This window comes from Lactuca sativa, chromosome 4 (assembly GCF_002870075.4).
Source record: "Lactuca sativa cultivar Salinas chromosome 4, Lsat_Salinas_v11, whole genome shotgun sequence".
Classification (NCBI taxonomy): Eukaryota; Viridiplantae; Streptophyta; class Magnoliopsida; order Asterales; family Asteraceae; genus Lactuca; species Lactuca sativa.
The window spans coordinates 13,973,008-13,994,576 of NC_056626.2; the positions used below are offsets into that span (position 1 = coordinate 13,973,008).

At 31.6% G+C, this 21,569-nt stretch overlaps 1 protein-coding gene, 1 long non-coding RNA gene and 1 pseudogene across 2 annotated transcripts; 1 reads left to right on the plus strand and 2 right to left on the minus strand.

Moving 5' to 3' along the window:
* Positions 1-4,729: 4,729 nt before the first annotated feature.
* On the minus strand, positions 4,730-6,390 carry LOC128133369 (uncharacterized). The gene is made up of 2 exons (XM_052770763.1): positions 5,325-6,390; positions 4,730-5,100 (listed from the first exon to the last, which is right to left on the minus strand). Exons 1-2 carry the CDS (start codon positions 6,388-6,390, stop codon positions 4,730-4,732), a joined length of 1,437 nt encoding a protein of 478 aa, XP_052626723.1.
* A 9,897-nt stretch (positions 6,391-16,287) lies between these two features.
* On the plus strand, positions 16,288-17,342 carry LOC128133773 (probable fructokinase-7; annotated as a pseudogene).
* Positions 17,343-17,385: 43 nt separating this feature from the next.
* On the minus strand, positions 17,386-18,874 carry LOC128133774 (uncharacterized). Its single transcript, XR_008232077.1, has 5 exons — positions 18,297-18,874; positions 18,091-18,221; positions 17,878-17,980; positions 17,659-17,758; positions 17,386-17,547 (listed from the first exon to the last, which is right to left on the minus strand). It is a non-coding gene; the product is annotated as an uncharacterized LOC128133774 (long non-coding RNA).
* Between the last annotated feature and the right edge of the window lie 2,695 nt (positions 18,875-21,569).

Consider the following 21,569-nt stretch of genomic DNA (forward strand, 5'->3'; position numbering starts at 1 on the left):
GACTATTTCCTTTTTATGTTTTCCAACACATGAAGAACTACGACATCATACTATGATACTCGCCTTTCGTTTCCTGCCTCTCTGTCTTCAACCACTTTGGTGACGGTAACACGACCCAGAGAATTAACGCTTCGAGATTTTTTATGCTATGGGCCACTGTCATGCTCAGGCCGGCCACCGCAAAACTTCCCCACCTAAAATCAGTTATCTCATGAAATGATTAGTTGGGTACACATTACAAATTCATCCTCAACTCTGAATCTATTATCAAAAAAATAAAGATCTGTAAAAACATCACCCATGTCGCTGTAATTTTGTTTTCGGTACAGCGGGGGAAGCTTTCCTTATATATGGTTGGGCTCAATCTGAAAAACAAAACTGAACGGGCCTTCACTGATCGAAACATATCGGAGGATGACATCACTTAACGTAGCCACTATCACTGGTGAGGATCGAATTTAAGAGCCATGGCGCGTTCGACAACAATGCAGCCGGTCTGTCGACAAAGATGATCGAAACAGAAACTGATAGGAGGATTGCATCTACTATGTTGAATGTTTAAAACCAATAAACTCAGAATTATACCTTATAACATGAAAGTTTCATTTTTTTAATCCTTTAAGACTAACGATAGATTCAGTTATGATTTTCGAATAAAAAATAAGCTGCTTTATTTATTTTCAATATGAAAACACATGTAGTGTTTTTTTAATTTGAATTATTTGTTTAGTCTTTTTAATTCAATTTAAAAAGTAATTTTTTCCCAAAAAGATATACGTTTTTGTTATGTAAACGTTGTCAAAATGATTATTCAAGATAAATATGTGTTTTAGAGAAAGTTTTAATTAGATATAGTGACATCAAGGTTCGTTTTTCTTCAAATTGTGTTTCTCACGTGAAACGTTGTTTTTAGGATTTTCTTGTTGATCTTTATTAAATAAAAAAGATAATGTTTGTGTGAATACTTGTGCACATGAAATTATTTATGCAGATACAAGTATGATACGAAAAGTAGAAACTAAGGGACACAAGAACGAATATTAAAAAACCAAACAAAACTAAAGAGAATATATGAACACACAATCTTTTGAATATATAATAGAATCATATCCCACTTCGTTGTAAATGACAAATTTCATTGAGCAATGGAGAAACTATTTAGATACAAAGGGGCAAACATCATGGAACTCGATATGACAAGCGTCAACAAGAGAAAGGAAACCGAGTGTGAATCCGCGTCGGTTGTAAACACAAAAACATTTTCTATGTTGTTTGAGTTCATCACAACATTTTTCGGTTGGTGGTGTACCAGGGTCATCTAGTGGTAAAAAACAATCTTGAATATCAAGCATGTTGCAAACCCTGGATTGTGGATATACTTTTCCCGCTAGCAGTGTGAGAATTATCATCAAAATAACAAGAAAGCCAAAAGGCTTCATAGGTATTCAATATAGAACAATGATATTGATATTAGGGACTAAAAACAAAAAATGTATATGAGTTTTAGAAGATCTATGTTGGGTATTTATAGATGTTACAAAATTAATTTAAAGATTAAAAAAATATACTAAAATACAACATTAATTTTGATATAAATTACTCTCCTCGTTATGTATAAAGTAATTAACATGGAGAACCAATAAACGGTTCAAATTATAAAAGAAAACAAATTAAAGATAGATTTACATGTCTACCAGAAGCAAATAGGAAAGTTATTTAAATCAATGTAATCAATCAATAATCAGTTACTATTGAAGAATTACCATTGTTTCTTCATATATCCTACAACTTTCATTATTTGAAGTTTTTATTTGATATGGCGCCAAAGAAAAGTAAATCTTTTATCTATCGTCTCTAATACAAAGTTCGTCATTCATGTGTTTTCCCTGTAATTTTTGTTGAATCTCTTTCTTTGCTCTTGTGACCGAGTATATTTCGATTAATTCTTTATGGCTTGTAATTATATGTTTTTGATGAAATATAAATGTGCCGTTTTGACGATCCATGATTGTTGTGGCTTTATTACTGTTTCCTACCAAAATTGGCTACCCATTCATGCAAATGTTCCCTAGATACATATAAGGTTTTCACTTTCCAGCAATTAGTATGTACATTTGATGGAATCTAATGAAGCCCCTTGCTAATTTCAGATGCATGACATTCTGTTTGCAGTGTCTTAATCAAACATGTTGGGTGCTTATACATGTTATTGGCACCAAGTTTAGAACCTTTGGTGATTTCCTCTAATGAACCTTTCATTTTTTTTTGTAAAATAACCCACCCATATACTTTCTAGGGGTTTCTTTGTTTTCTTCCTTGGGACATTTTCTGATATATGGACGAAGGCATAAAATTACAATAAAGAACAAACTTTTGTAAGCCATTAAGCTGTTCTTGAAAGACATTCATGTTCAAGTATCATTCTATTCATGCATAGTGGAGGCACTATGAATTAATGGTCAGGATGAGAAGTCTCTTTTCTTTGATCAAAATCCTGTTATTTTTTTTTATTATTTTTTTGCACCAGTTAACAATTTAAATAATATATCATAGGTATTTTAATAAATAGGGTTAGTTAACAATTTAAATCACTGTGTTTGTATCACTGAACAATTTCAACTTGATAGAATATAGAAATGTACAATGTCAAATTCTCAAGTTGATGGAATATGGCTTCTTAATTTCATTTGTTAATCCAACAATATAATATGAATGGCTTGTTGGCGCACAATCCAAACCAATGAAGTTGGAAAAATTAGATTTCGCAAGAATCATTAAAACTCCACCATCGAAAATTGATACATGGGGTTTAACTAAGTGAAACAAGCATTTTTCACACAAATGAGACAATAAGATTGGTGTACACTCATAAAGAGGTGCAAAATGAATCATAACCTTGAAACAAAATTTAAAGGATTTTTTTAGTTTGCTCAAATATGGTAAGTTATTCACTTGACTAAGATATATCAAAATTAATCTAATTCATAATTGCGTCAATCAAACTAACAAATTATTCATTTGTCAAAAAAAAAACTCAGATGCAAATATTTTGTTTTTTTTATTAAAGAAATTAGGTTAAAACCCTCGGAACTCATGGGTGTTGATTTCTAATTGAATTTAAAAATTAATTATATAATAAAATAATATTTCATTAATTTAGAAAACCTATGAATTGCAATATTGCATTTTTCAATAACTTTATGATTTATAAGTATTTAATTACACAGTAAATGATAAGTATTTAATTAGAATTGGAGATTTTTAAAACCTTAATTTTTGGTGTATGGTTCTCGTTGAACATTCACAAATGATGCATTATCAATGTGTGTAATGAAATTAACATAAAAAATACAGTACATAATTATATATAAATAAAGTAATATGACGGATTAAGTGTGATTTGCTAAAAATGACTAAAAGGTGCTACAAAAAAGTAGGCTATATATTTCGAAAAACTTCCTTATAAACAACTTTGGAAGTTTTATTTGTGAGTCCGCCATTTTTATCTAAAATTAATAATTTTAATCCCTTTCTGCTTGGAACTCTAGATAAGGCAACATACAATTGTCCATGTGAAAAAACTGGATCTTTGAGAAACAAACCAGCCTTTGATAATCACTGTCCTTTACTTTTATTAATAGTCATTGTAAAACATACGACCAAAGGAAACTATCTTCTTGTGAATTCGAACGGATTTTTTTTTCTAATGGAGTTAAAAACATTCTTGGAATAAAAGTCCGGTTTCCAATATTAGTTCCAATTATTCTATGTGCCTCAATAACACGTTTTCCCAATGATATCAACTGTAGTCTTGTGCCATTACATAATCTGTTTTTCTGATTAATATTTCTCAGTAACATTACCGGAACACCAATTTTTAAAACTAACTTATGATTTAGTAGACCGGATACTTTGAGACCATTTAATACATCAGGGGAGTATAAAGTTGCATCAAACTGATCATGGACAAATTTGGATTCACATATGCTGTCTGAACATAAATATTCAACCTCGTCTCCAAGAAACTTCTTAAGCAAACGGTCGTTTATTTCCTAAACAACTTCATTTTTTGGAGCAAGTATCGCTCTTTCTTGGAAATAATTTGTATTGCTATAGTTCTTGAAAATTGAAGGATATACAAACTTAATTAAGGAACCTATAGGATCATGTGAATCATTAATGACCATATCATCCAGAATATCGATAATTGTTTCACCGTCGTTCGGACCACCAAGTTTGCCTTCTCCTATATCCAATAGCCAATTTGCATAATCTCTTATTTTTTCTATATCCGATTGATCCTTCCAACAGTTAGCCTCATGTTGTTTTGTTAATCTATGGACTTTGCCATGTTGCCATAAATATGAAGAACTCAAAGAAGCATTAACAATGTTCTGTCTACTGCAACCGGAACAACAGGAAGAATTTGTCTGAAATCTCCTCCAAAGACAATACCTTTCCCTCCAAATGGAATATTTGAGATGCTTGAATTTCCGCACCTTAATTCATCTTTCAAAGTTCGATCTAAAGATTCAAATGCATGCTTATGGACCATAGGTGCTTAATCCCAAATTATTAAAGAGGTTTTTCTTATTAAGCTAGCCAACTCACCATCTGGATTTATTTTACAAAAAGAATCCTATGAAAGTTCAAATGGAAGTACAAATCGAGAGTGTGTTGTTTTACCACCGGGCAATAATAAGGAAGCAATACCGCTTGAAACAACATTTTAAACAATATTACCATCAGATCTAATTGCTGCAGATATTGTCTTCCATAAAAAAGTTTTATCCGTTCCACCATAACCATAAACGAAGAAGACATCTCCTTTATTTTCTTTAACAACACTCGTGATTTTAAGGAAAATGTTACGTTGCTCATTTGTTAATGCAAGAAACATACGATCAAAGTTAATCTTTATAACGGGAATGTCGTAATCTAGCTCCTTGGTGATAAGTTGATTGTTTGAAGAAGAAACATATTCAACATCTGGGTATGGCATCTTTGTGAAGTTTTTGAGAGTGGAGTTGTTTCGAAGTAAAATTTGTTCTATTTCGAACAAAGTTAAGTTCTTAAGTTCATCTACACCGAGTGATAATTCTGCACCAAAATATATAATTATTTAGAAAATATGTGGTCAATGTTTAATAATTTTGTTACTAATTATTTAATGGGTGTTGAATAATACAAAGAAAATATTTTAAATAAAAAATAAGAAAAAAATGTAACATCTGCAGACTTAAATCTTTGTCTTTGGTTATGTAGAATTCTATGTGCCAAATATTCCCTTGTATTTTCCTAAACGACCTCTGGTTTAGACATACTATTACACATTAACAATGTAGCAAATAAGAAGCGTAGATAGAAACCAGATCCAGAATGACTTGCTTCTTTAATTGCATCAACGTATTCCTTGTCGTCATATAATAGCCCGAGTGCATAACAAACATCTCTAAAAGAAGAATGTGTTTCACCATTTACCGTGCGAATATCATCAAATGACGTCGGACCTTTTACTTTATTTAAAAGAATCCTTAAGAAATATGCTTCCCCTAGATTAGGTGAAACCGAATGAATTCTACCAATGGCTTTTCCTACTTTCCTTCGCTTCCAAAACCGACCATTTAATATCCAAACTAACTTTATAGGAAATTCAACATATGTAAGTATTTGTGCTTCACTATCGATTACATTACATTCCATCCAAGATGTGAACTTTGAAGCAGCAACAGAAGGTTTGTCCAGAACATTGTCAATATGATCGTCTTTGCCATATACAATCTGTTGTTGATTTGGAAGATGAAAAGGTAGTCTGACCACAGAAGGATATCTGCACTGAACATCATATTTAAAAATTCGACATGATGCTTCACATGCTGATAAATATCTACAATCGTAATATTCAGTTATTTCATCGACAACATCGTTATTTTCACATTCATTGTTGGCTGGTACAACAGCAACTGTCGCTCTATCAGGACCCTTATTTGTGTATTTAAGCAAATACTTTATTGAAGATCCCTGATTACACCATTCAACATTAATATGTGCCTGATATCTTTTCAATAGATATTTGTTGTATGGAACAACATTTCTGTTATCCAACTTGACACCCAATATTTCTACAAAATGACCATTGTTTCTTCGCATATATAACGGAAAACCATTTTGATCAAAAGACGAATGATTACATAATTGTTTTGGAAAGCTTTTAGAGCACTTTTTATCCACCATGCATGGACAATTCATATTTTCACCTCCACATGGACCATGAATCATAAACTCATTCACAAGTGAATACAATTCAGGATCTTCAATTCTGTCTAGTATCTCGGCGGAAATTATCGGATTGATAAATTCAACAGTTGGTAGATTGTTGTCAGAATGCATAAATAGACATATATAACTATGCAGCAAACCTCTCGTTTATATTGTTTCGGCTAGAACTCACTCTATCTCAAAATCGAACTTCGGGCTTCATACTGTTAAGCTGAAACTTAGAAAAATCATAACTTCCTCATACGAAGTCAGATTTGGACGTTCTTTTTATGCACACTCTCGATTTAACGTAGTCTACGACTTTCGTTTAGATCGCTAAGCCCAAATATATCTCTATCGTAAATTCACAATTTACATCGCGATGTGTCGTGCCGGTTCTGTCGCGAAACTTCGATAGGTCATAACTTCTTCGTTATAACTCGGATTTCGACATTCTTTATACATCCAGAATCCTTGTCACGACCACTACAACTTCAGTAAGATTATTCATTACAAATAATCTTCTATAAAAAAATCATTTGTGACGCTTATCATCTCTAAATTGACTAGCCCTGATCTACGGGCGTTATAGTGCTGACACGTGGCATCGCACACAGGTGAAAATCAGCCGATTTTCAAAAATTCATAACTTTCGCATACAAGCTCCGTTTTCGACGTTTTTTAAATCCACACGTAGGAAATAATAAGATCTACAACTTTCATTTTGACTTCCATTTTCGTCTGTCTTTCTATCGTTGACTTCCTATTAACGAGATCTTCAACTCTCATTTAGGTCGCGTAGGCCAAAAACCACTCGATCTAAAATTCGAATTTCGGGCTGTGCACTGCTAGGCCAAATCTTAGAAAAATCATAACTTCCTCATACGAAATTAGATTTGAGCGTTCTTTTTATGCAAGCTCTCGGTTTAACGTCTACTACAACTTTTGTTTTGATTTCTAAGGCTAAAAATTCCTCTATTGTAAATTCACTATTTACAACGCACAGTGTCGTGCTGGTTTTGTCGCGAACTTCGATGGACCATAACTTCTTTGTTATAACTCGAATTTCGGCGTTCTTTATATGTACGGAACCCTTGTAATATATACTACAACTTGGTTAAGAATGCTCCTTTTAAATAATCTTCCATCAAAAACTCATTTTTTGATGCTTATTGTCTCTAAATTGACTAGCCCGAATCTACAGGCGTTACACAAATCAATCAAGAAATTCAAAGGGACTGACCTCACGTCATGAGAAGCCTCCTCTCATGGTGTGAGCTCCAAGAATATAACCAGAAAAAAGGGTCATTCAACCCTTACTTCATGACACGTCATGTCTCACATTGTGAGATTAGTTTGAAGCCAAAAGTTCAACTTTTAAGACATAAATCCATTAAGCCTTGAACCCAAACGTTCCAAAGGGTCTTTAACTTCTTAATACACCAAAAAGGTGATGTTTTTAGGACATATATGTGCAATACATGTCTAGATCTCATTTACTTCAAAAGTTGAAGAAAAGGCATCTAATTTTCATACAAGGTTCTCAAACCCTAAAATGAGGTTAGAAATGCTTAGATACGAAGAAAACCCTAAAATGATCATGGGCTTGGGCTCCATCAGCTCTCACTTCATGAGCTCCATTTCTCAAGTTATGAGATTAGTCTTGGAAAAAATCTTCAAGCAACCCATCTCACGTCATGAGCCGCCTATGTCTCACGTCGTGAGGCTCTTTTTCTCAAAAATCCAACTTTTACTCCTTGAAACCCTAATTTGATTCATTCTGGAAAACGAGTGTTACATGAGTGTTGGTGGCAAGGCTCTTTATTATATCTTCCAAGGACATATTGGACCTGCCAAATTGCTGATTGGATTTCGAATTCTGAAACTGGCGTTGTTGCTCATTCGGAAAATTTTGTTGATGCTGAAAATTAGACTACTACTAAAATCCAAATGCTGAAATAGTTGCTTTTGCCACAAATTACCATTCCATCCTTGATTATTTTGCTAATAAAAAAAATTTATGCTGATATCCTCCAACAACCTTTAACGCAAAAGTTTCTTCTTACAGTAATGGACACATATCAGTTGGGTTTCCATCATTGAGCTGTTAGTTTTTAGACAAAATTTCATAATTTGTCCCTATGATTTGCAAAATATTGCACTATAAGGACTTTTATGAAAAATTTCACGCCGTTGGTCATTATGGTTTCGAAAAATGCATGAATGGTCATTCCGATGTTAATTTTAACTTTTGAGTAACTAGTTTTTTTTCTAAAAGACCAAAATGCCCTTGGACCAAGTCTGAAAGTTATGTATATATACCTCAAGGATCCATTATGAAAATTTGAAATTTTTTATATATATATATTAATTACAAATATAAATTTGAATATATATATATATATATATATATATATATATATATATATATATATTAGTTTTTTTTCCAACAATTTGATAATTTTCTTGCCTTTTTGATATTTTGTTTTTTATTTTAGTTATTTATGGTTTTTCTAATGCTTTTTTATTTAAATTCAAGTAAATGAACTTAAATTCGATAAACTATGTCGAAACTGTTTTTTCTTTAATTTTTGTTTTTTGTATATTGAACCGATAATGTTTTTTTTAATTTTATGTCGTTACGGTTCATTTTTTTTATTTGGATACTCCACCAAAAAAACAAAGTTGTGGTTTTTATTTATTTAAAATAATACTTATGTTAAAGTTTATATTGAATTATGTGTTTTAAAATATTCCATAGTGATTATAGTTAGCAATATTAAGTTTGCAATTATCATTATCATTATTTGACTTTTTTTTCATTTCCCACTAAATCGGTTCTCGTTTATTTGGTTCTCGGTCGAATTTGGTCTGGATCTGAATTTAACCTATTGAAAATAATAATTAAACTAATCATCTAGTCCGACTCTTATTATTTTTTTATTCTTTATTTTTGTCCATTATCAAATTGAAAAATATTATCTGGATTTTGACACACTGATATCACATATAAATATATGATTTAAACACTGAAAAAGTTATAAAGAAAATAGCAAAGTCTTTGAGTTTTTAATTTTAATTGGTTGTAACATAAATATAATAGCCACCAAATAGAAAACAAATTAGATGGAAATTACAAATATAAATATTACATTTTTGTTTACTTGAGTCAAAATAAAAAAATTGAAAAACCATAAATTACCAAAATTATAAAAAAAAATTAACTCAAGCACCAAAAGTAGAATATACTCTATTATATTCATACATTATACTCTTTTTGGAGAATATAAAAAAAAGTTATCAAAATGACGAAAAATAAATCATGGAGGTGTTTTTTTCGGAATTTTTTCTTGTGAATCATCCTACTTATGAATCGTCTAATGATTCATTTCATTTTTTTGCTAAGAAAATATGTATATAAAAAATTTCTTACCTTCATACCAAAATTTTCCTTCTTATTTACCACCAGGAATTTATGGTTATGGTCAGGATGATACCCTTCTCTTTGATAAAAATCACGTAACTTTTTACTTTATTTTTTTATTTAAATAATATATCATTGATCTTTGACAAAATTTCATAAATAGTCTTTATGGTTAGGAAAATATCACACTAGGACAACTACCGAAAATGTCACCCCACTGGTCCAAATGGTTTTGATACTTTGCATGTATGGTCCTTCTGCCGTTAACTTTAACTTTTGAGTAGTTACGTTTTTCTAAATGACTAAAACGCCGTTAAAACAAATTTGAAAATTATGTATACCACTAGGACCAATTCTATAATATATATATATATATATATATATATATATATATATATATATATCATACATACTTATAAAGCTAGCATTTTTTCTTAAATCTCGTGCATTTGAAACTCCCATAAAACTTTGCCAACTCCTCATGCATTTGAAACCCCCACACCCTTTCACCTTCAAAGTTATTAATCACACATAACCCCATTCCAAGAAAATCACACACTCTATAAGTTCAACACCTCATGCATTTCAAACCCCCACACCCTTTCACCTTCATTATATATGTAGTTATATTAGTACATGTTTCTTACAAAAAGTCGTCATTTAGTTGAAGCTATTATGATTCAAAAGTTTTCATATAGTTGAAGCATTCACGATCCAAATATGATGATTTGAAGAAATGGGTTACGTCGCATCGATGATAATTGTAGTTTGATTTTTTCTTTCAACCAAAAAAATGAAGCTTTTCTATTCTTTCTTTATATTCAATTTCTGATTTGACCTTTATATGTGATTTGTAGGTATTACTCAATCTTGAATGTGACTCTCCAAACATCAATGTTTTGCTTGGAATATCTTTCTCATTATTATTTTTTTTCAAGAAAAACATTTTGATTGTAGGTTAGTGAAGAATTGTCATCAAGTTTCTATGGTTGAATGATGTTCAATAAAGAAAGAAGATTCAAAAAACAGATATAGTTTTTTTTTTTTTTTTTTTTGAGCAAAGTAGACGAATGTAAGTTTTTTCTTTTGATTTAAACATATATTTATGTAAATTTTTTATTTATATATTCAACCACCTAATGTTATTATTTATTTGATTGTAGTTTTTTTTATTATGTTTATTTTCTATTATTTTTTGTTGGGTTACCCTACACAACATATTTATAGGACAATATTTAAAAAAAAACTAATTTTTAACATTTGATATGTAATTAGGATGACTTATCATGATATGTTCTTCATATGAAAGTAATTTATCCATATTACTACGACAACAATTACATATGACATTTACGAAACTATATATTGTATGTGATTTGTTTAACATATATATTCACCTATGTATGTTATAATTTATAATTAAATATCTTTATGTTTAATAATTGAAGGGATTAAAATGATGCACCAAAACCAATTATTTAGACGAATATAATAATAATAATAATAATAATAATAATAATAATAATAATAATAATAATAAATACACATTTCCAAGTACTGTCAAGAGCTTTCTAATTTATGTATATTTATTAGTTACAACTTAAGAGTTTTTAACTTATGATTATTAATTCGTAATCACTAATAAATTTTTATTTTCCTTTCTTATATAAGGTTGTAAAGTTTTGCTCATTAAAAACAATAATGTATTTGAATAGATTAGTGATTTAAATATGAAAAGTTAATATAAATGTTATAATAAATGTTTTAGTGGTTTTATGTTATTAAAAGTTGTAGTGTTTATTTTTCGTAGTTTTTATTATTCGTTGTATATCTATATTTTTTAATACAAATGTTATAATAGATATTTTTGTATATTTATGTAACTAAGAGTTGTAGTTCATATTTTTGTTCATACATTTTGTTAACCGTTATATATAGATTATCATATGTTTGATATATAATTTACACAATTTTAAATGTTTTATAAAATTATCAAATAATTGTATATATCACAATGACTTAAAAATTAAAACTATAATCATCATATCATACTATATTATAAAGGAATCATTTTTTCTTTCACCACATTCATTTGAAACTCCCGATTTCTTCATATTTCCATACAATATACTTAATTTATTAACTTAAATATGCTTTTAGTTGTAAACATTATCATAAATGGAAGAATTTGTGACTTATCAATATGATATACTTAATTTGTTAACTTCAATATACAGTTAAATAAATAACCTACATTAATATATCAAATAAGCCTAAAAATTTAGTGTAAAATTTAAAACCTAAAGTAAAATATCAAAAATGGATTAAACTCTATCATAGTGAGATGCCACTTTGACATTCAATGGATTTGCAGTTCAATCACCATTGAACTCTTCACTGAGAAAAAAGGAAAGTTTTTAATTCTTAAATATATAATATAAATTAGCTTTTGTAATTTTCTATTGAAATCTATATTGAGTTCAATGCATTGTAGAAAAACGTTGATAGAGTTGCATAGAATGTAAAAATAATGATATGGAATCCATTGAACTCTATGGATTTCTATGCATTGTGGATGCCCTGAATGTAAATGACAATATTACAGATTGGTCAAAAGTTCTAAACTTGGTGCCAATTATTTGGATAAGAACCCAACATGTTTCATTAAGACATTGCAAACAAAATGTCATGCATCAGAAATTAGCAAGGGGCTTCATCAGATTCTATCAAATATACAGACTAATTACTTGAAAGTGAAAACATTATATGTATCTAGGGATCATTTGCATGAGTGGGTAGCTGGTTTTAGTAGGAAACTGCAAAGAAGCCACAAAAATCAAGGACAGTCAAAAGGGTACATTATATTTCATCAAACACACATAATTAAAAGCCATAGAAACTAAAAAGGATTAACTGAAATCTACACACTAACAAGAGCAAGGAAATAGATCCCACCAAAATTATAGGCAAAACACATGAATGACGAACTTGTATAGGGACAATAACAAAAATATTCACTTTCTTTGGCGCCATATCAAATAAAAATTCCAAAATAAGGAAGATTATATGGTATATGGGATAAATATAAGTCAACGCTCGATATTTTCCGGATTGGATATGTTCACTACTAGAAAAACAACCTTTAACGACGCTCATTTCGCGTCGTAAAAGGCTCAGATGACGCGCAAATGCGCGTCAAGGAAGGCCCTATCATATAGAGATACGATGCGCTTTTGCGCGTCGTCTATAAACGACGCGCATTTACGACGCTCATTTATGATGCGCAATTACGACGCGCGTTTACGACAGGCAGTGCGTATCAAAGAAGGCCCTGTCATAAAGGAAGACGACACACATTTGTGTGTTTAAACCTTACGACGCGCGTGTTAATGACACGTAATGCGTATCAAGAAAGCCCCTGTCAAGAAAGGCCATGTCATAAATGAAGATGACACACATTTTTGTGTATCATAATTTTAAATGTTTAAAAAAATATATTTATATGTTTATTAATTTTTAAATTAAATTTGCATTTAATGTCTCATAATATAAATAAATTACGATATACAAAAAATACAATCCATTGCATAAAATTTAGTGTCATACAATTCTATTTCATTACAATATATAAATTTGTATTCATCTAATCTACTCTGTGTTTCATAGTAACAATTGAAATGAAGAATGCAACACGTGTATTTGCAGCATCTTATCTCTTTCAGCTTGAGCTTTCTTTTCCTCTTCTAACTCTAGAGCTATTCTCTTTCATCAATCCTGTAAAATTAATTCTTATTACGACACTCTACTTTTAAACATACCAAGTTCACAGGTGAGATTGCAATTCCACTTGGATTAACACTTGAATGCAACCTTGGGATCCCTTAAGTGAATGCAACATTCATTTTATTTATTTGTTTGTGTTTATTATTTAATCAGGCTGTGGTTTATTCTAGAAAATGTGTTCAGGAAAAAGTTTTATCCATTTGGATCAACACCAAAAATACCAAACAAAACTACAGAAATGGTACCTGTTCTATCCTTCGCCACTACACTCATTATCTGTTTCAGCCTTCAAAACTTCACCACCAAACTCACCTGAAACACCATACACCTCTCATTCCTGTTGCAAATGAAAACCAAATCTGAGAAATGGTTTTATTATTGGACCTATTTAACATACGCATGGACTTATTAAGTTTATTCATGAAAAATAATAGAATAGAAAAGCTCCTTGAGCAAATCTACCCAGTTTTAGCAAATGTATTACAAATACAAGAGCTGTTTTACCTCAACTGCTCTTGCTTCAAAAAAGTGATCATGTATGGGCGCATGACCACCATCATGCTGAAGGATTCTAAGTTTTCCTTCCTACAACCAAAAATAAATAATAAAAATAAAAATATAGACTAAAGTTTTTTTTATTAGATAAAGTACAGACCTTGGTTCCATAAAAAAGACCAACTCCAGCAAGAGGATGAAAGCAAGCTACATTGACCTCATCTTCTGCACTCGGAAGCACACTCACAAGTTCCATATCTGAAACTCTATATACCTGAAACCCAAAACCATATGTTCAAATAATAAACAACCATCAATTATTATTATTATGATTTATGATGCCTTTACTTATGAATACTCATTTCTGAAAAATAATGCTTGAATCAGTCATGTAGGAGACACATTAGTTAATATTTGGATATGGATTATTTCGGAGAGGTTTTCTTCAACAATGACAAGTAAGTAATAATAAATATACCTAAACTTACATCTATAATCCAGACATGAACTTTAAATTTTTTTTGGAAAACCGTTAGACTCTTAAGTGTCCATTCTCTTTTCACATTTTAAATCTAATTAGAATTATATTAAATTCTTAAGAAATAAAGGTTAATATGAACAGGGCAAGTTTATTTCAAGCATTAGGCATATCCTATGATTGTATCAATATTTATCTCATACATGAGTGATGACTTATTAGCACATTTATATTTGTTTTTATCTTTTCAAATATTTTGACATTTTCAAGATGGTTAGAACCTGCATCTGTTAATTTTTAATTTTTCATTTTGAAGTTTAGATTATTTATATCACTCTCACTCACTTTTTCATATAAGTCACACCCATTACCCCTACAGAGCACAAGAAAAAGAGTGTTGATAAAGACACAGGTGATGCGAATCTCCAACAACTTACATATGATGATGAGAAGATGTCAAAGGTTGCTATGCAACGTAAAAGAGGAGACTTTATGAATCCATGAAGACATGCTTTCATTTTTTTTCTACTTTTATTAATAAACGAAATATGTATTATTCATGTTTTTAACGTTATATTTCATTCAAATTTACCAAGAAAAGAAAAATACAAGTGTGGACACCCTCAAGACAAAGAAGACAAATATTCACAAAATCAAGAAAATGACATCATATTGAAGTTGAATTCTCTCATTCAAGGTCCCAACTTTCATTAGCAGTGAATTTAATTTTGTTGTTATTTCCATTTTTACCTATAGTTGTGATGCTTCTTTTTTTAACAGTGAATGGACACTGGACTATAGTAAGAAATTACAGAAATGGTCCCTGGATTAATGGAATAGTAATATGTTTTTAGTTCCCTGGATTAATAAGTCTATTTTTGGTCCCTGTAGTTTTAAATTTCAGTAACTATAGATCTACCGAATGTAGTTTTTTATTTCAATAATATATTTCATTCCATGCAGTTTATAATTTATATCAATTTGATTTTTAGTTTTGAATATGTAGATTTAATCCGTGTGATTTTTAGTTTCGATAACTACAGTTCTAGTCCTTATAATTAATTACTTGCATTAGTTACAATTTTGGTCCCTGTGATCAGGGTAACCCTACTAGTTATAACTTTCATTAGTTACAATTTTGGTCCCTGTAATCAGGGTACCCCTACTAGTTATAACTTGCATTAGTTACGCGAGAGTATACTTAAGGAATGGAAAAATTCTGAAGCAGTAAGAACCTGATGCTGGTGCTTACAAGTGTAAAAGGTATACATATGAACGAAAAGCATGCAGATACCTAGACATAAAAGAACATAGGATGGTTTGGCACACGCCAGGGAAAATCGATTCCTGGTGATTGTCTCTCATTGATTGTTACTCCATTTTTGAGGGTACCTTCGGAAAATATATTGGAAGGAAACTCTGAAAGTGATGGATGCATACTGAACCTGTAAAGTAGAGGCAAAAAGTCATTTATGGCCTACTTCCAAAATATACTAAAAGAGTTAGACTCCTAAAATAACTCAAAAAAGTTTAAAAAACTAAATATTCAAAAAACACCCCTGGGACTCTTTTTGTCCCACAATCTGAATTAAGTCAACAACAAAATCTAAAATTTGCCAACCAAGGATCTCCGAAACCAACACATGTGCAACAAATGACATCAACACTCTGAGATATCTGTCGTTCTGTAGCGTGCTTCAGTGCTTTATACTTTTTCTCGTCACTGCTGGACAATTCCCCTGCGTAAGTTACCAAATAAATATCTGTCAACTCAATCCACCAACCATAATTTTGATAATTTACACAAAAAGTCAGGAAGATCAGGTTAGGTGTATAAATGACATTAATGGTGCTAGGAAAAGAAAACAATGTCGATAACACAGGAATGAGATTTGACAAACAAGCAAGAAACGCATTGGCATTTGTAACCCTAAGAGCCGATGGAGAGTGTGAGTTCATGTTCTTCCACCATCCAAGTGCCGATATGCTTCTCACAGAGGCAGAACTCGATACAGATTTGATCCAAAAGGTACATTCAATCATCCATTTTTGATGGCTGTATATTTAGAAAGATTAAATTGCGACCATTTTTTGTTATTTAACCAGTCGACAATCTTTCACTACGGATCCATTAGTTTGATTGAAGATCCATGCAAATCAGCTCACATAGCTGCATTGAAAATTGCTAAAAAAAGCAGGAAGCATTCTTTCATATGATCCTAATTTGAGACTACCTTTATGGCCATCACCTGAGGCTGCTCGAAAAGGCATCCTGAGAATTTGGGATCAAGCAGATGTTATCAAGGTGCAAAATTTCACAGTGGGTTGACTTTTTTTGACATAAACCTTGTGATGGGTTATTGACTTTTCGGGAAATTACAGATTAGTGAAGATGAAATTATGTTCTTGACTGGAGGTGATGATCCCTATGATGACAAAGTTGTCTTGACCAAACTTTTTCACACAAATCTCAAGTTGTTGATAGTCATAGAAGGTCCTAATGGTTCCAGATACTACACCAAGGTTATTTTTGTAAATTTAATATGATTGTTGGATTATCTTAATTGATATCAATTTGCGAGTTTTATTTTCAGGATTTTCATGGGAAAGTTGGTGGTGTTAAGGTGAAGTGTTGATACAACGGGTGCAGGTGAAGCTTTTGTTGGAGGACTCCTTCTCAATTTGGCCAAAAATACTCAATTATTTAAGGTTAAACATTTAAACAAATTGGCTGAAAAAATCATTTTCTGAATATATTGATTTTTAAAAGATTTATGTCATGCCTCATTTTATGATTAAAATAAGCTAAGAGATGCATTGAGGTTTACAAATATTTGTGGGGCCATTACAGTCACAGAGAGATGAGCGATTCCATCATTGCCTTCTAAGGAAGCTGTTTCATAAGAAGTTGGAAGAATCCGAAAATAAATAACTTGTGTCCTTTTTTTGGTTTGAAATTAGAAGAAATGATTATTAAACAGTCTTCTACAAGGTAGAATGTACTAGAGAACAAATATGAACAAAAAATAGAATTTGTTCATTATATAATTGTATTTATGTATTGTTCCTTTGCTTGTAGTTCTTGAATTTGTTCATTATATACTTGCATCTGAAACACCAACAATTAAAGTCAAAATAAATCAAAGAATTTCGAGCTCAGATGAATGAAAATCCGTATTTGAGAGTCAACTTCTTATTCTTTTCTGTGATAAAAGTCAACCTTTCAAGCACAAATGATGGATACACTCCTCTCTAGCTGTTGTTCAAGCTTTTGTAGTTAACCAATGGTGCTTGATCCCAGACCTTCTCCGAAAAGTTTCCTGTAATACAAATACCAAGACCATATATATATATATATATATATATATATATATATATATATATATATATATATATATATATATATATATATATATATATATATATACTTATTACTTACAGATACCAAGACCACCCCATCCTTTGTTGATGATGCCCCTTTGTCCTGATATTTCTAGGGCTTTAATGATTGTCTGTGTTATTTTCTCAGGCTCTTGAACTGGCTGACAATGGATAAATAAAATTGTGGGAATTTATATTTAGATTACTTTTTTTTATAATATCAATTATAAAAAGCATAAAAGAACTGATGACATGGATAAAGAAAACTCACAAGGCTACCAAATCTAATGTAGATAGCCTTTGGGCCAGCTTCAAGCCATCATACAAGTTCTTCAGGGGGTTTGTAGTTTGATGCGAGATCAAGGAAACAAAATCGAACCACATAAATTTTAGGTCCCCAATCTGTGAATATTATGATTTGATTAATCCATCTCATATAATAAAGTCAAATAAATAGTTAATATAGGGAAAATTTACCTTTTGGTTTAGGAACAAGATGAGGACTCCATATGTATCCATGTGGAATAACAGTCTCAGAGCCTTGAGAACCACTAAAATACGTGACAGGTCACAGATTCAACTTTTTCTTCCTAACATCAGTTATCATGTCTCGAATTCCAAGCCAAATTAAAGAGTCAACTATCTGATATGACAACTGCAACAACACATGTAAAATACAAAAGTTAATTATGTAATAGAAACAAAAAGAACTAATAATATTAATGATTGAACTTACTCTATATCCAGCTGGTTGCTTGACACGGGATAGAGGATGAGGAAATTCCTCCTGTTGAAGAAACTCCATGTTTAAGTTAGACAATATCCTAGCTCGATCACACTCTGGGATAAGGATAATGGGTTCATCATCAAGATAGCGAACTGGATCTCCATAAGGGCCCACCATCAGAAGTATATCATCCCAATACAGCAATACACTGTCCATTCCACACCAAGCAAGTTGCTCTGGAGCTAGGGTAGAATGTAGAAGAAACAAAAACAAGAAATCGTTATATAAGGAGAAGATAATGAAACCTGATTGAAGCCTTGAAGTTGCAGGGACGTCAAACTGAAGACAGAAAGAAGAAAAAATTTATTTGTGAGAGAAGACACATGAAGAATGTACCTTTTGGGAGTGAACCAAGAAGGAGTAGGATCAGATAGGTCTTGACGGGCGGCACGTAGGTCAGCGACTGTGGCGGAGAGGAGAGATGGGTTGGAGGAGAAGGCGGAAGTGCTTGCTTAGGTTGATGGCGAGCTTCAGCTTTGATTTCGTTCCAGACCCCAGTCGCATTCGTTTTCTCAGCCATTAAGGGCGGTTTGTGGAGATGATGATGGCATCGTGGACTACAACATGGCGTTCCGATCTTGAACCAGTATCTTGAGATGGCGGAAGTGTGTGCTTAGGTTTCTAGATGCACTCCAAACTCTTAAAGCTTATCAGGTTCGATGTTGGTGGTGGCAGATTAGGGCTTGCAGAGAGAGAGAGAGAGAGAGAGAGAGGAGAGAGAGAGAGAGAGAGAGAGAGAGAGAGAGAGAGAGAGAGAGAGAGAGAGAGAGAGAGAGAGAGAGAGAGAGAGAGAGAGAGAGAGAGAGAAGTCGATTCAAAAGGATGTGCTGATTTAAAAGGATTTTTAGGGTTCTATTGTAGGATTCTAGTGTGGATTGAGTTTTTAAGGTTCAATGGCGGTGGCAGTGGCGATAGCTTAGGGTTTACAGAGAGAAGGGAGGAGTGAATGAAAAGGGAGATACTGCGGAGAGAGGGTAGAAGCGGGGTTCTTCAAAATATTAGAATTTCAGACGATTTCGTTTTCCCCCTTTAAAAACGCGCGTTTAGGCAAAAAATATATATAAAGCGTCACATTTAGAGGACGCACACTTTATGAAATGCGCCATCCGCATTTCTTTTTTTTTTTTTTTTTCTTTTCTTACACTAATTTTAGGGCACGCACAAATGCGTGTCCACTATCCTTCAAATTTTGCAAAATTGACATTATTTTTTAGGGCACACACCAATGCACGTCCTCTATCAGCGAGTGTCATTGTTTGCGCGTCATTAAAGGGCTGTTCTCTAGTAGTGTTTAAATTAAAGTGGCCAACGGTTAAGGGCTATATATGAGGAAATAATAGTAATGCTTCAATAGTAACTGATCACTGATTGATTTTTCCTTGATTTAATTAACTTTCCTAATTGCTTCTAGTAGACACATAAATCTATCTTTAATTGATTTTTTTTTTATAAAGTTTATAACCATTTAGTTGATTGGCTTTCCTTATTAATTAGTTTATTCATAATGAATTTGACATTGTGTTTTGTATTTATACCTCTTTATTGCTTAAATTCGTAACGAACAAAGTAATTTATGTCAAAGTTAATGCCGTATTTTAGTATATTTAAAATCGTTAACTTCATTTTATAACATCTATAACTATCAAACATCTATAAATACCGAACATATATATCTTCTAAAACTCATATAAGTGTTTGCTTTTAATCACTCCCCAATATTGATCTATTTGGAATAATCATGAAGCCTTTTGGTTTTTTTGTTATTGTGATGGTAATGCTCACATTGCTCTCTGGAAAAGTATATCCACAATCTATACAATGCAACATTGATGATATTCAAGATTGCTTCACAGCAATAGAAGAGCCTAATGTGCCACCAACCCGAAAATGTTGTAATGAACTCAAACAACATAGACGTTGTTTTTGTGTTTATCAAGAACGTCACTTCACATTCGGATCTGTTGTTGATGCTTGCCATATCAAGTTCGATGATATTTGCCCATTGTTATCTAAATAGTTTATATTTTACTCAATAAAATTTGTCATTTACAAAGAAGTGGGATATAATTCTATTTTATATTCAAAAGAATGTGTTTTCATATATTCTCTTTAATTTTGTTTGGTTTTATAATATTGGTTCTTGTGGCCCTTAGTTTCTGCTTTTCGTATCATACTTGTGTCTCCATCAATAATTACATGTGCACAAGCATTCACATAAAAATTATCTTTTTTATATGAGAAAGATCAACAAGAAAAACTTAAAAACAACATTTCAAGAAACACAATTTGAAGAAAAAAAACATTGATGTCACTATATCTAATTAAACATTTCTCTAAAACACATCTTTATCTTGAATAATCATTTTGACGACGTTTATATAACAAAAAAAATATATCTTTTTGGGAAAAAAATTACTGTTTAAATTGAATTTAAAGGACCAAACAAAAAATTCAAACAAAAGTTACAACTCTTTTTATATTGAAAATACATAAAGCAACTGATTTTTTATTTGAAAATCATAACTGAATCTATAGTCTTACAAGATTAAAAAACAACAGGGACTCTTGATGTCCTAATATTTAAATCTGACCTTAGTGGTTTTAAACATGCAATATAGTAGATGCAATCCTCCAATCAGTTTTTGATTCAATCATCACCGTTTGTAACGCCCCGATAACCAGGTATTGATTTATGTAAGAATCTACTTGATTTTTGGGTCTACTCAACGAGTTGGTTGCCTTACTCGTCGAGTAGCAGCGGGTTGGTCCGCGTGTTTTAATGATCTACTCGTTGGGTCCAAGAAGGGACTCAACGAGTAGGAACTGGCTAATGAAACCCTAAATTTCGGGGAATTGCACCCTATTTAAAGGATCATTGGCCTCCCCCAGCCTCCCCTTTACTGCTTCTTGTCCCTCTTAAACCCTAAATCGATTGTGTGTGTCCTTTTGCCTTTTGGTGTGTC

Excerpts from the sequence above, each read along its gene's own strand:
- LOC128133369 (XM_052770763.1), bottom strand. The coding sequence starts at position 6,390 with ATGCATTCTGACAACAATCTACCAACTGTTGAATTTATCAATCCGATA. Across the intron at positions 5,101-5,324 it reads TACATTGTTAATGTGTAATA|AATTATCACTCGGTGTAGAT; the intron begins GTATGTCTAAAC and ends ATTTTGGTGCAG.